Below are 19,132 nucleotides of genomic sequence, written 5' to 3'. Positions count from 1 at the left end.
ATGCAGAAGCTGTAGAGGTCTATCAATCGAAGATTTCAATTTGCTTTTGAAAGATGACTTTCTTTGCTTTCCAATTTGACAAGCATCACAGAGACCATCCTTGGAAAATTCCAATTTTGGCAGTCCTCTAACAAGATCTTTTCTCACAAGATCATTCATGGTCTTGAAATTTAAGTGGGAAAGTTTCTTGTGCCATAACCAACTATCATTCAGACTTGCTTTGCTAAACAAGCAAGTGAGTGAATCTGCATTGGTAGAATGAAGTCGACTATGTAGACATTTCCCTTCCTGTTTCCAGTTAACACCACTTTCTTATCTTTCTTGTCAGAGATAACACAGGCTTCTATTGAGAACCAAACTTGATGTCCTATGTCACATAGTTGACTGATGCTAAGCAAATTGTGCTTAAGACCTTTAACTAATCCAACATTGTCAATTATGACATTCCCTTTTTAAATCAAGACATATCCCAGAGTAAATCCCTTGCTGTCATCATCTCCAAAGGTAATACTAGGGCCAGCTCTTTCCACAAACTTGCTGAGCAGAGTACAATCTCCAGTCATGTGCCTTGAACATCCACTGTCAAGGTACTAAAGATTCTTTCTTCCTCCCTGCATAGTTCAAAAACATTTTAAGTTTACTTTGGTACCCAAGTTGTCTTGGGTCCAGATTTGTTAGAAACCACCTTTGGTTTAGAAGCATTACTTTCTTTGGATTTAGAAGGTTTAGAAACAACTTCATCCTCAGAATTATGCTTCTTAACTTTAGGCATCACGGCAGAATTAGAAGAACCAACATTGGTAGAGTTCACAGGAAATTGATTGACAAAGGCATGATTCATGTTATCATGATGAATGGGCATAACAGGCATGTTAAATGCACTAAAGTAAGGATTAGGCATAAATTGCATGTTAGCATATTGAATGGGGGCATTTGGGAACATAGGCATATAAGGCAAGTGAACATTTATCGTATGATTAGGCATGCAATGATCAGTTAAAACATTTTTGCAGTTAATAGCAAGATGATTAACACTACCACATTTATAACAAGTTTTTCTCACAACATTTTTATCAGGTGTGTAATCTTTCCTTTTATTGATCCCAACTTTTCCATTCCTAGAGCTCTTCTTCTTTCCTTTTCCAGCCTCCACCTTCTCTGCACTATGACAAATCCCTTCTTCCTCAATCTTTTTGGAACTACCAGATTCTTTCACAAAGTTTTTATTGATGGGCCCATATTTCTTGTCAGGCTTTTTGTGTTTGTCTTCATCAACTACTGTCTGATTCTTCGATGGAGAACTCTCATCCGTTGATGGACTATCTATCAATGGATGATCACTATCCAATAAGAAATCAGACTCATCTAACAACTTTTTGTTCTTCTTCAAAGAATTCTTGTAGGATTCTTCAGGAACATGAGTAGAACACATGTTTTCAAGAACATTTCTGGAATCTTTCCACTAGCTACTATCTCGTGTTCCCTTTCCAATTGCTTTTTGAGAATTTCTTCTCTTTTCAGGACAGCCAACAACTCATCTTTAGCAAGCTCAGAAGACTTTTTGAATTTAATTTATTTTCAAGCTTTCCATTTCTTTCAGCAAACAAATCATTAGTCCCTTTAATTCTAACATTTTCTTTTGTTAGAGATTTAAGAGAGACTCTGAGATTATAAATTTCATTAGACATGTTATCAATGATTTGTTTGCACTCAGTCTTAGTGAGATCAGATGTGTTGGTGTTTTTTACCTATCCATTGCTGGTGATGGCAGAATCAGCTTCATCTCCAATTGCCATTAAAGCCAAATTGACATGCTCCTCATTGTCAGAGTCACCTTCATCAGCAGCCCAGTCACCATCCTCAGTTATAAATGCCTTTTCCTTATTCTACTTGAGTTGATCAATATATTTTCTTCCGTAATCTACACTTTCAGATGAAGATCCCTTCTTCTCAACAGAGGGTCTTCTGCATTCATTTGAGAAATGCCCCGGTAGACCACAGTTGAAGCATTTGAATTTTAATCTATCAACCATATTAGATGGTTTGGATTGATTTCCTCTGTTGAAGGGTCGAGAGCTGACAGCATTTCTTTTGAACTTGAGTTTGGAGAATTTTCTCGCAAGAAAGGCTAGGTGTTCATCAAGATCATCTAGCTCATCTTGGGTTGAAGATTCCTTATTTTCTTCAATGATATTTCCTTTATTCTTTCCAGCTTCATTCTTTCCTTCACAAGCAGTATTGCTTGAGGCTTTACCAGCAACTACAGATTTTGATGCCTTCTCCTCTTCTTCTTCCTTCTCAGCTACAAGAGCCACAGTTTTCTCCTCTTTGGAGTTCCTTTCCAGTTCTTCATCTTACAGTATTTCAAGCTCATAATTTTTAAGAATACCATAAAGTTTATCCAGTGAGTATTCATTAAAATTTAATTTTTAAGAATACCATAAAGTTTATCCAGTGAGTATTCATTAAAATTCTGAGCCTATCTCAAAGCAACAGTCATGGGCTTCCAATCTCTAGGCAAGGCTCTTAGAAATTTGAGATTTGAATCCTTGACCATGTAGATTCTTCCATACAGCTTTAATCCATTTAACAGTTTCCGAACTCTGTTAAACAAATCATGTCGAGATTCTCCAGATTTGGAGTGGAAGCTTTCATACTGTTGAACAAACAACTGCATCTTGTTTTCCCTGACTTCATCAGTGCCTTCACATAGAGTTTGAATAGCGTCCCATACTTCTTTAGCAGTAGGACAATTGATGACACTGTCAAACATGTCATCATCAATACCATTAAACAGAATGTTCATGGCCTTGTTGTCCTTGTGCACCTCTTTCTCATCTTCTTCAGTAAACTCAGAGGGATTTTTGGGCACTTCAACATCATCAGCTTCACTTCCATCAAGTCTCAAGGCAGTGTTGATTTTGACTGGAACATGTGGTCCTTTTTCAATACAGTTGATGTAGCTAGGATCTAAGGAGAGAGATGCATCCTCATCTTCACTTTCCAGTGAAAGTAGTGTTCTTTGACCAACATTGGAATCTTGACTCCTTCATCTCTTCTTCCCATTGTTGATTGTCTTTAGGATCTCGAACTTCTTGTATGTTAGAAGATCGGCTCTAATATTAATTGTTATTCAGACAATGCAAACAATAAGTTAGATTGTAGAAGGGGGGGTTGAATACAATCTGCAAAAATTTAAATTAATTTTTGCTTAACATACTATATTCAAGCTACAAGAGAAAATTAAGAACTTTAAAAGACAAGGATCTTAAAAATTTCAGGTGGATTGTTTGATCCACCTGAGAGATTTTTATATCAAGAACCTCCTAAGTAAAATTACTTGGCTGCTTACAAAAGAATGAAGAGCAGAAGCTTACAATTTCTTGCTCACTATCTCTACTGGTTTGCTATTTAGTTCTCAGTGTTTGGATACTTTGAAATGTAAATTACAAAGTGAATATATACTACTACAAACAAAACTAGTATGTAAAAGTATTTTCCTACTCAGTTTCTAGCTATTACAAATATAGAATTTCTTGGTCTTGATACAGCTTGAAATTCTTGTTGCTTTTCCAGAAATGGTAGGCTTCGAGGTTCTCAATATTTGACTAAACTGCTTTTGGTTTAGCTTCCAAAACTGGTGCAGCATTTGTCACATCAGCCCATGTGCTTCTTGTCTTTTACTTGACTTGTTGCTGTCAATTGATAACAGTCAATTGCTAATGTTATCAATCAATAATATCTTTGAACTGTCGATTGATAACCTTCTTGATTTATCGATTGATAGCCTTCCTTGATTATCAATTGATGTGTTGATGCAGTGATTGATAAACTCTTCAATTTAGTCATTGATACTTCATGACTAGCGATCGATCTTCATTTCACTTGGATAGATTACATGACTTCAGATATTTACAATTATGTCGCCCTATCGATACATCCATTGATAGATCAACTGCTATTCTAAACGTATACATTATTATCATATCAATCGCTAAGATGCTCCAGCTTTGTTACAGTACCTCATCATCCGTTGATGGGTTAATCTGATCAATTGCTACTGCCTTAGCATGCTAGCCATTGATCAGCTACATACAGTTTTATTTTAAGTAAGAATAAAACACTTTGTATCATCAAACATCACATATTCCTAACATGATTGATTGGGGGAGAAAATCATATTTGTATTGATTCATGCTACTGGGGATACTTGATTCTAGATATTTTTATTTAATTATTTTCTAGATATTATTTATATCAGTTTAATAATCTCCCAATTTTTATTGTGTTACTTGTTAGTTGGATTGTGATATGGGTCTGAAATTGGCCCTAAAACTTATTGGGTTATTTTGAGCCCGGGGTGTGATGAAAGGCCTGAGTATAAGGCCCGGGGTCTGGGTTTATTAACCAAAATTCGTAGCTAGAATATTGAGGTTATAAAAAGCCCGTTGGGCATCCGTGTTTGGGAAACGTGGGCTGCCCAATCTCAAGGTACGAGCCTCCAGCCCGGTCAGGGCCCAAAACTCGAATCCTAGTTCTACTAGGAGTCTGACTGACGAGTCCAGGACTTCGACAGTCCTACAAGAACTCTGAATTTTGGAGATAACTATCTAGACTCCTAGATAACCTCCAACAGCTCAGGATAAGGATTAGGGATCAGTCCTATCCTATCTCTAACTCAAACCCCTACTTCTACTCGATCTCTAACACCAGGGATCCTACTTCTAATCAGTCTCTAACCCTGAGACATCTATATAAAGGGCTCTACCCCTCCAAACTAGAACTACGTTTTTTGACTTGATTCTTCACCCCGCTGAGGATACGTAGGCACCTCGTGAGGACCCGTCTGAGTTCCGACTCGCGAGATCAGTCAAAAAGCACGAAGTTTACCCCTCGATTTTTGATCCATAACATTTGGCGCCGTCTGTGGGAAGAAGACAACAACCATGGTGTCCACCAGATTACGCTCAGAAATTCATGCTCCTTCAAACGGAGACAACATTGCAACCCAGGATCCACCCTCTTCTCAGGTCACCGCGGGAACCTCGAATCCCGTCACCACCACACCACCAGTCACGTTGACCCTTGCTAGCAGTGGCACAACCACCGCTGCTCAAACCTCGATTCCCATGATTTTTGGCACGCTGCCCCCTATTACTAATGTTGTGGCCACAGCCACTGATTTTGGAACTCATTACTCAACCGTTGTGACAACCACAAGAGGACCAACAGATGAGTATGTAGTTTATACGGATGACTCTTCTGAAGATTCAGAGAAGGACTATGATATTCCCCCACGAAGAAGGAGAGACAGAAACCAGAGCCGAGGCTCCCAGCACAACACTAGGCCGAATGACCCCGAGTCCCGTCGGCCCACGGACCAGGAGTACAAAGCCAGGATTCGAGCTTATGAATAGGAGATACCTCAGTTGAAAAGAGACAGGACGGCACACCAGGCCAGGCAGCCACCGCCCGAACCTCGGCAACAGACTGAAAACCCTCAGAACGCAGGTATAAATAGAATTCACTTGTTGGCTGCAGGTGATTTAGATAACCCGATCCCCCCATTCACCGAGGAGATCATGGCAGCAAGGATTTCTCGAAAGTTCAAGTTGCCCACTATTAAGGCGTATGATAGAAGGGGTGACCCCGCGAATCATGTACGAACCTTCATGAATGCATTGCTGTTGCAACCAGTCACGGAGGCCATTAAGTGTCGAGCCTTTTCCCAAACCTTGAGCGGGATGGCACAACACTGGTATAGTCGACTACCCCCTAACTCTATATCCTCGTTTGGAGATTTGAGCCGAGCTTTCATTGGCCAGTTTATTGGGAGCAAAACCCACGCTTCGTTGATGAACCTTCACGGAGGCAGGAACGAATCCCTTCGAGACTATATGAATAGGTTCACCAAGGAGGCACTCAAAGTCCCGGATTTGGACCAAAAGCTAGCGATGATCGCCCTTCAACAAGGAACCACGGATGATAATTTCCGCCGCTCACTAGCCAAGAGGCCCCCTGACAACATGAATGAGCTGCAGGAGAGAGCCGGGAAGTATATTAAGGCAGAGGAAAGCATGAGAAAATCCCAGAACAACCAGGGACCAACCACGGACTCTAAGAAGCGTGGGAACGATACTAAATATGATGCTGATAACAAGTATATGAAAAGGGAAGATGGTGAGAAGTCACCCACCAAGAAGCAATCAGGACCGAGGTTCACAGAGTATGGAAGGCTGAATGCCCCTAGGAGTCAGATTTTGATGGAAATTGAGAAAGAGGGAAGTGTTCGATGGCCGAAGCCAATTAGGACCGACCCCGAACAAAGAATCATGGACTTGTATTGCAGGTTTCATAGGGATACGGGACATAAGACCGATGATTGTCGACAGTTGAAGGATGAGATTGAGTTTTTGATCCGGAAAGGAAAGTTGTCCAAGTATACTAGGGATGCAGATAGGAATACCCTTGACAATGATAGTCGAGATAGGGACAATGATGATCATGATAGGAGAACCGAGCCTCGAGGGCCCGTGATCAATATGATCTCTGGGGGACCGACTGCAGCAGGCTTGTCTAGTAACTCACGAAAAGCTTATGCTCGTGAAGTGATGTGTATTGTTGGAGAACCCCCGAAGAGGGCCAAGACCGAGGTTGCGTTAACCTTTGATGATTCTGATCTATCTGGAAGGGGTGAAGTTCCCCCATAACGACCCGTTGGTCATAACTCCCGTTATTGGAAACTCATTTATTAAGAGAGTTCTTGTAGATAATGGAGCTTCTGTAGACATTCTCTTCTATGATGCTTATCAAAAGATGGGGTATGCTGATTCACAGTTGACACCGTCCAACATGCCGATTTATGGTTTCAACGGAGTAGAATCCAAGATTGAAGGAATGATTCAATTACCAGTGACGATGGGAGTAGAGCCACGACAGGCCACTTATATGTTGAACTTTCTGGTCATTAAGGCCTCATCAACCTACAACGCTATCCTAGGAAGGACTAGGATGCATGCTTTTCAAGCCATAGCATCCACATATCACTTGAAAATCAAGTTCCCCACAAGAAACGGAGTTGGAGAATAAAAAGGAGACCAGAAAATGGCCAAGAGTTGTTATGTTGCAGCCTTGAAACCCGGGGGAGTCGGGGGGCAGGTTCTATCAATTAAGGAATTGGTTCCCATCTCCTTGTACCTAGATAAACCAGAAAAAGTTATGGAGTTTGATCTTAAGAATGCAGGAGCCGCGTATTGGCGCCTATCAAATAAGATGTTTAAACATCATATTGGAAAAACCATGGAGGTCTATGTTGATGATATGCTAGTGAAGAGCTTGAAGAAAGCTGATCACCTTGAGCACCTGAGAGAGGCTTTCAAAGTCCTGAGGACACATAAGATTGAAGTCTTGGCAGACCAACCCCTTAGGATCATAATGCATTGCCTGAAGGCTAGTGGAAGATTGATGAAATGGTCAGTAGAGCTCGAAGAATTCGACATTCGATACAAGCCACATGTGGCAATCAAGGCTCAAGCTCTAGCTGACTTCCTCGTTGAATGCACCATTGACAACTAGGAAGTCGGGGGGCAGGAGAGTAAGGTAGAGGAACCCAAAAAAGAGGAGAAACTTAAGGAGCTTTTTGACGAAGCTTCAAAACAAATGGTGCAGGCCTTGTGCTCCAAACCCCTGATGGGTTCATCATTGAGTTTTCTATACAGCTAGACTTCTCAGCCACAAACAACGAGGCTGAATGTGAAGCCTTAATGGCTGGCCTTGGACTAGCTAGAACTCTGAGAGTCGAGAACCTAATAGTCTGTGGAGACTCAAGACTTGAAGTCTTTCCGTTAGCTTGTGGGGCCAAAGCAGTGGTGTCACTGGTCGCGACTCGTACAAGCTTCAGACCCGGGATGGAGTCGAGGTTCCAAGGAGTTGGCAAGCCACCAACTTGAATATTTATTATGTTTGATTGTCTTAGTAAGTAAATAACCATTGAATAAGGTCCGATAGACCACTGCCATTTAGTTTCAATCTTAGTTGATTTCAGATATTTATCTCTTCTACTATAGTTTTAATAAAATTTCTTGAGGATTATTCCCTATCTAATGTTTCAATGTTTGCCTTGAGTGTTTGTTTATATACAATGAATGAATCAATTCGAAACAGGGGTTCTGTGGTCTTTTCATGGCCCTCATCTTGATCCCTCCAAGCTTTAGCCTGATAAGGTCTAGGAGAACCCTCTTATGGAATTAGCCTAGAAAGGGCCTCTGAAATACTTGTCAAGGCTCAGTCTTAGTTAAGATATTGGCTTATGATATTCCCGAGTGATTATTGTTCAACTTAACAAATAAAGGTTAGACTCGATTAAACATTAAGCTACCTCGACACCGCGAGGCTCGACTTTAACGCCTCCTAAACTCTTAATTCAACCTCAACGAGGTCTATCATGACCAAATATGATTACACTTAATGGTTGCATAATCCATGTTTAACCCAACGCCCGAGAGCGCCCAAAAAACGCCCTGGGAGCGCCCTATGAGCGCCCCAGGAGCGCCAAGAACGCCCGTGGAGCGCTTGAGGATCTCACCACGGTCGACCTGGGCACCCAAGATGCCCTAAATCGACCTGGGTGAGGTCGACAATCAACTTGGGTGTTAAATAACACCCAACGCCCGAGAGCGCCCAAAAAACGCCCTGGGAGCTCCCCAGGAGCACCAAAAACGCCCGTGGAGCGCTTGAGGATCTCACCACGGTCGACCTGGGCACCCAAGATGCCCTAAATCGACCTGGGTGAGGTCGACAATCAACTTGGGTGTTGAAAAACACCCAACGCCCGAGAGCGCCCAAAAGCGCCCTAGAAGCGCCCTATGAGAGCCCCGCAAGCGCCAAGAACGCTCGAGGAGCGCTTCAGGATCTCACCACGATCGACCTGGGCACCCAAAACGCCCTAAATTGACGTGGGTGAGCTCCACCATTGACTTGGGTATTCAAAAACACCCAACGCCCGAGAGCGCCTTAGAAGCGCCCCGGGAGCGCCGTATGAGCGCCCGAGGAGCGCCAAGAACGCCCGAGGAGCGCTTGAGGGTCTCACCACGGTCGACCTGGGCACCCAAGATGCCCTAAATCGACTTGGGTGAGGTCGACAATCAACTTGGGTGTTGAAAAACACTCAACGCCCGAGAGCGCCCAAAGCGCCTTAGAAGCGCCCTATGAGAGCCCCGTGAACGCAAAGAACGCCCGAGGAGCGCTTCAGGATCTCACCACGGTCAACCTGAGCATCCAAAACGCCCTAAATCGACGTGGGTGAGCTCCATTATAAACTTGGGTGTTAAAAAACACCCAACGCCCGAGAGCGCCCCGGAAACGACTCGGGAGCGCCCTATGAGCGCCCAAGGAGCGCCAAGATCGCCCGAGCGCGCTTGAGGACCTCACCAGTGTTGACCTGGGCACCCAAGATGCCCTAAATCGACCTGGGTGAGGTCGACAATCAACTTGGGAGTTGAAAAACATACAACGCCCGAGATCGACCAAGAAACGCCCTAGGAGCGCCCCGTGTGCGCCAAGGACGCCCGAGGAGCGCTTGAGGATCTCACCACGGTCGACCTGGGCACCCAAAACGCCCTAAATCGACGTGGGTGATCTCCACCATCGACTTGGTGTTAAAAAACACCCAACGCCCGAGAGCGCCCTATAAGCGCCGACGAGCGCATGAAGTGCGCCCCAAGCTCGACCTGGACGCCCTGAGCGCCCTAAATCGACCTGGGGGAGGTCGAGCGCCCGTGAGCGCCCTATGTGCGCCCAAGCTGTGCGCCAGTGTTGGCCTGGGCACCCAAGATGTCCTAAATCGACCTGGGTGAGGTCGACAATCAACTTGGGTGTTGAAAAACACCCAACGCCCATGAGTGCCTTAGAAACGCCCTATGAGCGCCCCGTGAGCGCCAAGGACGCCCGAGGAGCGCTTGAGGATCTCACCTGTGACGCCCCCGGCCCGGGATGACCTCAGCAACCCGACCCGGGGGTGCCATTCTACTGAACACAACGAACTATATCTTCATAATCTCAAACTTAATATAACTTAAATGTATATTTTACCTTATATCAGAAGTCTTACATAGCTTCTATAAACGTCCAGGACACAAGTCTACTACGAAGTACACATTTAAAACACTTCTGTCGATTACATAATACTTCTACTTGCAAATCCAACCAAGTCTAGCACTTCAGTTCATCTCACTTTTACCCTTGCCTGAATATTCTTCTCCAGAATTCTTTCCTGTAAAGTTAGTACATAAAAGAAAGGATGAGCTCATAAAGCTCAGTAAGCATATACGACATTTCAACTGAGTTTTATTCACAAAACTTGGTGAACCAAATCAATATTTCACCAGAGTCATCAAAACAAGTTTCACACACCAAGATGAGTATGAGTATGAGTATTCAAGCATGATTAGTTCATCAATTCATCAAGTTGGGATCCCGGCCAGCTAAACAATTGGTTTAGCTTTACTTCCAATAAGGAAGCATCATTATCAGTTCATCAAGTATCAATGCAAGAATACTCATTTCTCATTAAAATCATCAACAAAATGTTCACGGAAACATCACAAAATATCAACAGTGAAGGGTACAGTATATACTTACAGCGCACCACGTTCCAATTTAAGTTGACTCACGTTCCAATTTAAGTTGACTAATCAAGCTCGCCTTCCAGATAAACAATCTTCTATGTCACAAAATAATACATTTAGAATCTTATCTTAAAATGACGATCTCGTAAAATCTACTTATAATTCCTCATTTAGATCGTTTCTCATTTATTCTTCTCTTATTATTGATTTAAGTAAAATATTCTTTACTGACTCATGTTATTATCCTAAAAATCTCACTTTTTTATAAATATCCCTTTTATTCAATTACTAACTAAATCTACCAATTTAACTTGTTATTTAATAAATCAACCAAAATATAAATTTATTTAATATCTCTCGAACCCAAAATTAGACTTCACCATTAAATCTGAAAAATCATTTACTTAAACTTTCATGTTTTACACTTTTACTAATACTATCATTTAGTCCCTCAAATAAATTAAACACTAATTATTAATATTATAACCAATCAGAAGATGCCACGTCATCATCTTCTCCAACACACCCATCTAGTTTCTCTCTCCCCGAAGTCAACACTCATGGCCAAACTTTGACCGACCATAACTTACTCATTTTTCATCCAAATCACTTGATTCAAGAGTCCATTCCATCTATTTTTTAACAAGGAATCCAAATATGTAATTTATTCTATGATCCGACATCAAATCGATGCCCAGCGAATTATTTATCAGAAATCGTTTTTAACAAAATTACTAAGTTATCCTTGCTCATCTCTCCTCTCTCCCTCCTCCTCAACCCAGCACCACCACTGCCGACCGGAAAGATTTCCGGCGGCCTGCCATCTCCCCCGCCCGATCTCTCTCTCTCTCTCTCTCTCGTTCAAACCCCCTCTTCCCCCTCGCCATCCTTCCCGCCGCGAAGCTCCTTCGGCGTTTCCGCCGTGAGCTCCGGCCTCTCCCCTGCCGCCCTCCCAACCGATTTCAACCTTCATCAATTCTGCTCAGCCAAACTCAACTATCAACAAAATCAATAACCCAATAGACTTTTCCGTGTATAATCCCCAAATTAGTATACAAACCCTAATTAATTAATTAGGTTGGAAAGAGGTTGATTTTACAATCTTAGAGATTATTTATATGTATAAAGCAATATTACAGGTTAATAAAACTCAACAGCTTCGCTAGTGGGGTCATTGTAATGTAATAAAGAATAAATTTGTTAACTCATGGTTGTTCCTGCATAAAAGGAAACAATTACCTTATTAATATGATTGATAGTGCACCCAAATTGCTCCTGGCTATCCTTCACATTCACAATCTCTTTCAGTGTCTTTCGTAAAAGAGATGCTTGACTCATTTCTTTAACTTTTATACTACACTATTAAATGTAATTATCTCCTTAAGTACTTATTAATTTAAGCCTAATTATGTGATTTCTTGGGCCCCAAGTAGTATTACTTGGGCACCAAGTAGCACAACTTGTCCCCCAAGTAACGTCTCACCTATTTATTAAAATCCGGTTTCCTATTATTCTCGTATCGATTTTAATAAACGCGAATATAATATTCTTAAATATCAGACAAAATAATTAAATAAATAAAATATTCGATATTTTCTAATCAATTTCCAAATTTATAAAATAATAAAGATAAAACAATCATCTCGATAATATTTATTCAAGAGTCGGTAAATAAACAAATATTCGTGTCTACTATATTTTTCGTATAAACGCAACTCTCGGATTAACGAACCTATTTAAATTAACGACCGGCTCAGACAATACGACTCACGTATTTTCTAGCATTCTCGTAACTATAATATTTTAATTAATACCTCCTGTCTCATGAATTTTTATTAAATCCGAGACTAATAAATAGTCTTTTTGCATAATTAATAATTTAAATCAAATAATTGTATATTTTACGTATTGTAAATTTAAGGGATGTTACATTCTTCCCTCCTTAAAGGATTCCGTCCTCGGAATCCCGATTGGTGCTGAACAACTCTGGGTAGTATTTCTCATTACATATTCTAATTCGCACGTAACTTCTTTCTATTAACTCCGGTTGTACTAACATCTCATAAATCCTTCCCTCTTTATGCTCTGAATTCTTAATTTCGAATCCTAACTTTTCAATTGCCTTAATCAACTCCTTTGATAAAGACATATATATCATCAACTCTTTCTTTTCTACTTAATTCATCAGCAACTACATTTGCTTTCCATGAGTGATAGTTAATCGTACAGTCCTAGTCCTTTATCAAGTCCAACCATCTCATTTGTCTCATATTCAACTCTTCCTGAGTAACCAGGTAACTCTTATAATCAGTAAATATCTCACACTTTCCACCATACAAGTAATGTTGCCAATCTTTAAAGCAAATATTAAAGCAGCTAACTTTGAGGTTATGGGTAGGATATCTCAATTCGTAGTCCTTAAGTTGCCTAGAAGCATATGCTATATCTTTTCCATGCTACATAAGAACACATCCTATTCATAAGAACCATAAATGTTATAGGTGCATTAGTCAATTCGAAAGGCATCTCTTAAGAACTCATAATGTTCATGTCGGGTCCTAAAGGCCATCTTAAGTACATTTTCAGGTCTGATCCTTAATTGATGGTATTCAGATCTCAAGTCTAGCTTTGAAAAATAAGATGCGTCCTTCAATTAGTCAAACAAATCATCAAAAATGGTCATCTTATTGAACTCTCAATAATCGATGTGGCATCCTTCAAATCCGGGGTCTAGATCTGACGTCTTAATACAACACCTTCTTAAAACACTTTTTCCAAAAAAACTGTATTTCTAAAAAGAACAAAATCAAAGAATTTGAAATCTGAGCATTTTGAAAAGAACTCAAAGGAAATAAGGATTTTAAAACTTTCTTAGAAGTCTTTAACAATGGTAATCACTGATCAAGGAGTTTTCAAAATAGATTTCATTTGAAGTAAAAGGATGACTGGGAGATCAATTATGATCAAGTGAACTGAGTGTTGCGTGTCTAAGTTAAGACACTACTAAAGGTTTTTAACCTTCTTGTAATCACAACACACACAAGTGATGGCGTCCCATCCAACTCCTATCACACAGACAGGTATACCTTGTGTCCCCTATAATTAGGGTTGTTCATCCCAATCGGATTGAAGAAATATCAAGGAAACAAGATTTATCTCAAAGATTTGTTTTTGAACGGTTATCTCATAACTTGGACAACTTGATTTACCATATTTATTTCCTGGTCAACTAATTCCATACTCATCGCTTCTGCTAAGGGTATTGACTTTTCTTTACTATTCGAGGCACGGATCTTATACTTAAGCAACAGAGGTCTCACTTGTAATCTGTGAAAGTCTAAACCTTTGATTTCTTTCTATAATACCTATGTTCTCTGCTCGCGGCATCTCTTACTTCCCAGAAGGTTCCTTCATACTATGATTCCAAAGTTTCTTTCCAACATTTTGATTATTCTGCGGGGGTTCCCGCTTCCTATCGACTTTCTCTTTATTAAAGAACTCACAACTTGACGCCAAAACGCCCTAAATCGACGTGGTCGAGGTCTAGCGCCCTGGAAGCGCCTGATAAACGCTCGGAAAGCGCCCCCAGAAAACTTGGTTTACCCCAGAATCCCTCGGATCGACCGAGGAAAGTCTGTAATCGGCCCAGTTGCCTGACTTTACTCGGAATAGGCTCGAGATGTAGTCTAAAATGTGCAAAATCTGTAGAAAAGTTTCTACGAAACTTATCCAAAGTTGGGGGGCAAATGATATGGGTCTGAAATTGGCCTTAAAATTTATTGGGTTATTTTGAGCTCGGGGTGTGATGAAAGCACTGAGTATAAGGCCCGGGGTCTGGGTTTATTAACCAAAATTCGTAGCTGGCAGATTGCGGTTATAAAAAGCCCGTTGGGCATCCGCGTTTGGGAAACGTGGGCTGCCTAATCTCAAGGTACGAGCCTCCAGCCTGGTCAGGGCCCAGAACTCGAATCCTAGTCCTACTAGGAGTCTGACTTACGAGTCCAGGACTTCGACAGTCCTACAAGAACTTTGAATTTCGGAGATAACTATCTAGACTCCTAGATAACCTTCAACAGCTCAAGATAAGGATTAGGGATCAGTCCTATCCTATCTCTGACTCAAACCCCTACTTCGACTCGATCTCTAACACCAGGGATCCTACTTCTAATCAGTCTCTAACCCTGAGACATCTATATAAAGGGCTCTAACCCTCCAAACTAGAACTATGTTTTTTGACTTGATTCTTCAACCCGCTGAAGATACGTAGGCACCTCGTGAGTGAAAGTGTTTGTCCTAAATCCAATCATGTATGATGAGTTAGGAAATACTTTCTTGTATTCGTATTTGATTTCATTAATATTAATAAAAGAATAGTTTTGATTTTATTATGGGATTTATCTATTTAAAGTGTTTTAAATAAGATGTTCCATAGTTTGGAGTAAAGCTTCTAGAATTATAATGAGATTATAATAGTGAGATCTAGAAGATGATAACTCTGGACTTAAACAGTTCCTGATCATAGGATAACTAATCGGAAGTTAGTAAATCCGCAAAGATTGGTACATACTGTGCTTGCTCCCTTGAGGAGGATGTCTGTTCTCATAGGCATTTGTGTGGTGACACTATAGCCAGTATGTAGGTGCTTATTGGGGAATAAGTTCACTGAACATGACTCGATAAGTTGAATAACTAATGGAGATTACTCACGTGTCAATAGTTATTCACTAAGTGATAGTTGTACAAGTGTCCTAAGACTTGAGATCGTTAAAGTTATCTTATATATAAAGAACTGTGCTTTGGTTTAGTCCTTAGTCTCAAGGACAACCATTAGGACTATTCTGGGCATAGGGATTTATGTATATAGATAGTTAACGTCAATAGAGGATCTACCCCTTCCAGTATAGGAAGAGAATATCCTATGTTATTCTTTCTATGCAAGTTCTAGAATCTCTGGCCAGAGTGTATGAAATTAGAAAGGAGTTTCTAATTTGCATTAATATGAACTTCGCATTAAGAACAAGAAATCATATGATTAAATTTGATAGGCTTGACACGAGATCCATGCCTTGTATTTAATCGGGATATTGTATGGGTAGAAGGAATTAATTGTACGGTAACTAGTCACTGACAGGTTCTTGTTATTCTAAGCAGAGAATTCATATTATCCGGATAGTCGCGATATGTTGAGAAGCATCACTCACGATGTAGAATAAATATAATTAATCAGTTAATTATATTTAGTGAATTTTAGAATTCATATAAATAATTAATAAAAGGTTTATTATTATTTATTTCTACTACCGGCATAATATTGAACCTACAGGGTCACACCATAAAAAGATTAATTTATTGATGAAGGGATTTTTTGAGAGAGCAGGTTATTTTCTAAGGAGTTTAGAAAATAATAATAATTAAAATAGTTTTAATTATTATTTAAACATTTTATAAGATAAAGTGTGGGATTTATATATATTAATATATATTGATATAATAATTGTGTAAAACCTAGGAGGGCCCTATATAAAGAAAGAGATGAGAAGGCTTTAGAGAACTGGGGTTTTGTGAAAACCTAGTAGCCTCCCTCACCTTCTTCATCTCTCTCTCTCTCTCTCAAAAGTAGAAGGGCTCCATCTTTATAAAAGCTTCATCGAAGGATTAATCTTGGTGGATACCGGTAGAGTGCTTCACGCATTGAGAAGCAACTGCTAGGACCTCTCTTTGTCTTCCTTGGATCGCTTTTAAAGGTTAGAATTCGATTCTAAAACTATTTCATAAATCGTATGTGTAATTTATGTGTCTTTCTATATGCGCGATTCATGATTTACGGATTGATAATTGTTATATCATGCTTCCGCTCTTCCGTAAATTCCTTCAATGGCATCAGAGCCAGGTTGTATGCATATAGATTCATGATAAAAATTTCAGATTTTTATTCATACGTATGGATTTTTAAATTGATTTTATGATTCGAGGGCTTTATTGATTTAATTATGAATTAAATCGTAAATCTTTTTAAAGGCTTGTTTCTTTTCAGATCTGGGTTCCTTGTATTTTTCTGAAAATTTCCATATTTTTTTCGAAATTTTCTGAGGTCAGAAAGTATTTTTCTTGAATTTTTTAAGTTTAATTCTCCCTGAAAATTACTTTCCGATTTATGACATGGATCTGCCACGTGTCGCATTCTGATTGGCTGGGAGTGTTGACTGTGCAAACGAGTCAGCAGCTGACGTCAGCGCCACGTCATCTGATGACGTCAGCGCCACGTCAGCGCTGGTTGGTCAACTGCCAGGTCAGCGCTACGTCATCAGTTGACGCGCGCGCTTGATTTCGTTTTTTGGCTTTTCCGGGTGCGTCCGAACTCCGATTGAGACGTGTAAGGTACCGTTGGATTTGTTTTTTCGAGACGCATCTGATGGAATAAAGAAACAGATTTTTTAAATTGTTTAAAAAAAAATATATATTTACAGCCCTTGGAGTGTGTTGAATGCCTTGTTTGATGATATTTGATGCATCCCATTATTTGCAATCTTGCTTATAATTGTGTTACATGCTATAATAAATCCATACATCATTATATCAATATGTAACATGATTTTATTTGCATTCTTACTTGTTTATTTAATTTTATATATGAGATATATGCTTATGTTTACCATGCGATGATAGATTTAGGTGAACTTAAATCAATATAAGGCGTGCTCTAGAAAATCTAGAATAGGAATCGTTTCTTGCCTTAATAAAAATATTATGATTACAATCATGAGATTCTTGTGTTTATGAAACACGTAATTAAATATGAATTTTCAATATTGAGAGAAAGGATGGTTCTGTCAAAAGCGGATTTCGATCTGTAAGAAAGGGGTATTAAGTGACGCCTCTTGACAATGCTCCCCCCGATCTGGGAATCATCCAATTATCGATTATTGATTTGAAATATTTAATTTAAAAGGAAGAATCTCTTTATAATATGATTATGATTGTAATATAATATAATCCCTCTAAAATTAAATAATATCAAGTAATAATTGGCCAATGACACAACGGGCTTGTGTCGGTCATTTCCAACATGGTAGAAAGTAGCTCTTGTTTTTAAATCATTGTCGTTTCGTGCTACAACCGAGGGCTTTGATTTCGAAATAAGAAATACTTGTCTATTACATAGAGATGTGTACATTGAATTAGAATCTACTGGTCGTTACGTGCTGCAGCCGTGGGCCGTTGGAAACTGATTTAATTGTACGAGATGTTGGGTTAGACTTGACTTAGAATATTGAGTTTGTCGTGCTACAGCCGTGACTCAATTATTCAAGAGGCTAAAGTTTTATTAGGGAATAACATAAGATGTAATTGACAAGAGTTGTCTGCCTATTGAACGTCGCATGACGTTTCGTGCTACAGCCGAGGTTGTGTGATGGAATGTAGGATCCCTATTCCCACTAGCATTATGAATGCTTAATTTTTCAGTTAGGGGGTTGTATAAATTGGATAAACTAGTGGGAGCCACTTATGAATAAAGACCCAATTCATATAGTGTTTTTAAATGAAATTGAATATTTGCTAAGTGTTGTTATGTGTTCATCATTTACAGATTTACTATATACATTATGTCTTCTGCACTATCACTCCGTAGCATTCTTGATGCTAACAAGTTGACTGGTCCCAATTTTGCTGATTGGCTTCGTAACTTGAGAATTGTTCTCAAGTCTGAGAAGTTGGACCATGTGATTAACTCACCACTGCCTAAGGCCCCTGTTGATGATGCACCTTATGATGAGCATCAAGCTCATCGCTCGTGGATGGATGAGGCAAATGTTGCCCAGTGTATTATGTTGGTCTCCATGAACTCTGAGCTTCAGAAGCAACATGAGTACATGGATGCTTACACTATACTGATTCATCTACAAGAGTTGTATCATGTTGAGGGGAGGACAGCTCGATATGAGATATCGAAAGAGCTGTTCCGTTGTAAAATGGCAGAGGGGACATCTGTGAATGACCATGTGCTCAAGATGATCAATTTGATTGAACGTTTAGGACAACTTGGTTTTGTCATGGATGGGGAGCTAAGCCAAGACTTGGTCTTGCAATCGCTTCCAGATTCGTTCTCGCAGTTTGTTGTGAACTTTCACATGAATAAGATGGATGTTAGCTTGCCTGAACTCCATAACATGTTGAAAACTGCTGAGTCGAGTTTCCCTTCCAAGAAGAGTTCTGTTCTTCTTATTGGTGAGGGTTCTACTTCCAAGAAAAGGAAGAGGGCCCCTCCCAAGAAAAAGAAGAAAGGTGGTGAGAATAAGACTAATCCAGCGAAGGCCAAGGTTGACCCCAAAAGCACAGCTGTTTGCTTTCACTGTAACAAGTCGGGGCACTGGAAAAGGAATTGCAAGGTTTACCTTGCAGAATTGAAGAAGAAGAAGGGTAGTGAGACTACCGCTTCTGTTTCAGGTATGTTCATGATTGAAGTGAATATGTCAATAAGTCAAATTTCTACTTGGGTATTAGATACC

At 40.0% G+C, this 19,132-nt stretch overlaps 1 protein-coding gene and 1 long non-coding RNA gene across 2 annotated transcripts; one reads left to right on the top strand and one right to left on the bottom strand.

Annotated features, from left to right (window-relative positions):
• Window positions 1-5,744: 5,744 nt before the first annotated feature.
• On the top strand, window positions 5,745-6,710 carry LOC108207236 (uncharacterized). Its single transcript, XM_064086792.1, has one exon. It carries the CDS (start codon window positions 5,745-5,747, stop codon window positions 6,708-6,710), a length of 966 nt encoding a protein of 321 aa, XP_063942862.1.
• A 3,110-nt stretch (window positions 6,711-9,820) lies between these two features.
• Window positions 9,821-11,995, bottom strand: LOC108206995 (uncharacterized). The gene is made up of 3 exons (XR_001804203.2): window positions 11,865-11,995; window positions 10,639-10,717; window positions 9,821-10,270 (listed from the first exon to the last, which is right to left on the bottom strand). It is a non-coding gene; the product is annotated as an uncharacterized LOC108206995 (long non-coding RNA).
• Window positions 11,996-19,132: the final 7,137 nt, after the last annotated feature.

This window comes from Daucus carota, chromosome 2, assembly GCF_001625215.2.
Source record: "Daucus carota subsp. sativus chromosome 2, DH1 v3.0, whole genome shotgun sequence".
Lineage (NCBI taxonomy): Eukaryota > Viridiplantae > Streptophyta > Magnoliopsida > Apiales > Apiaceae > Daucus > Daucus carota.
Note: the sequence above shows the minus strand (reverse complement) of the source record. Positions and strands in the feature narration are given on the sequence as shown.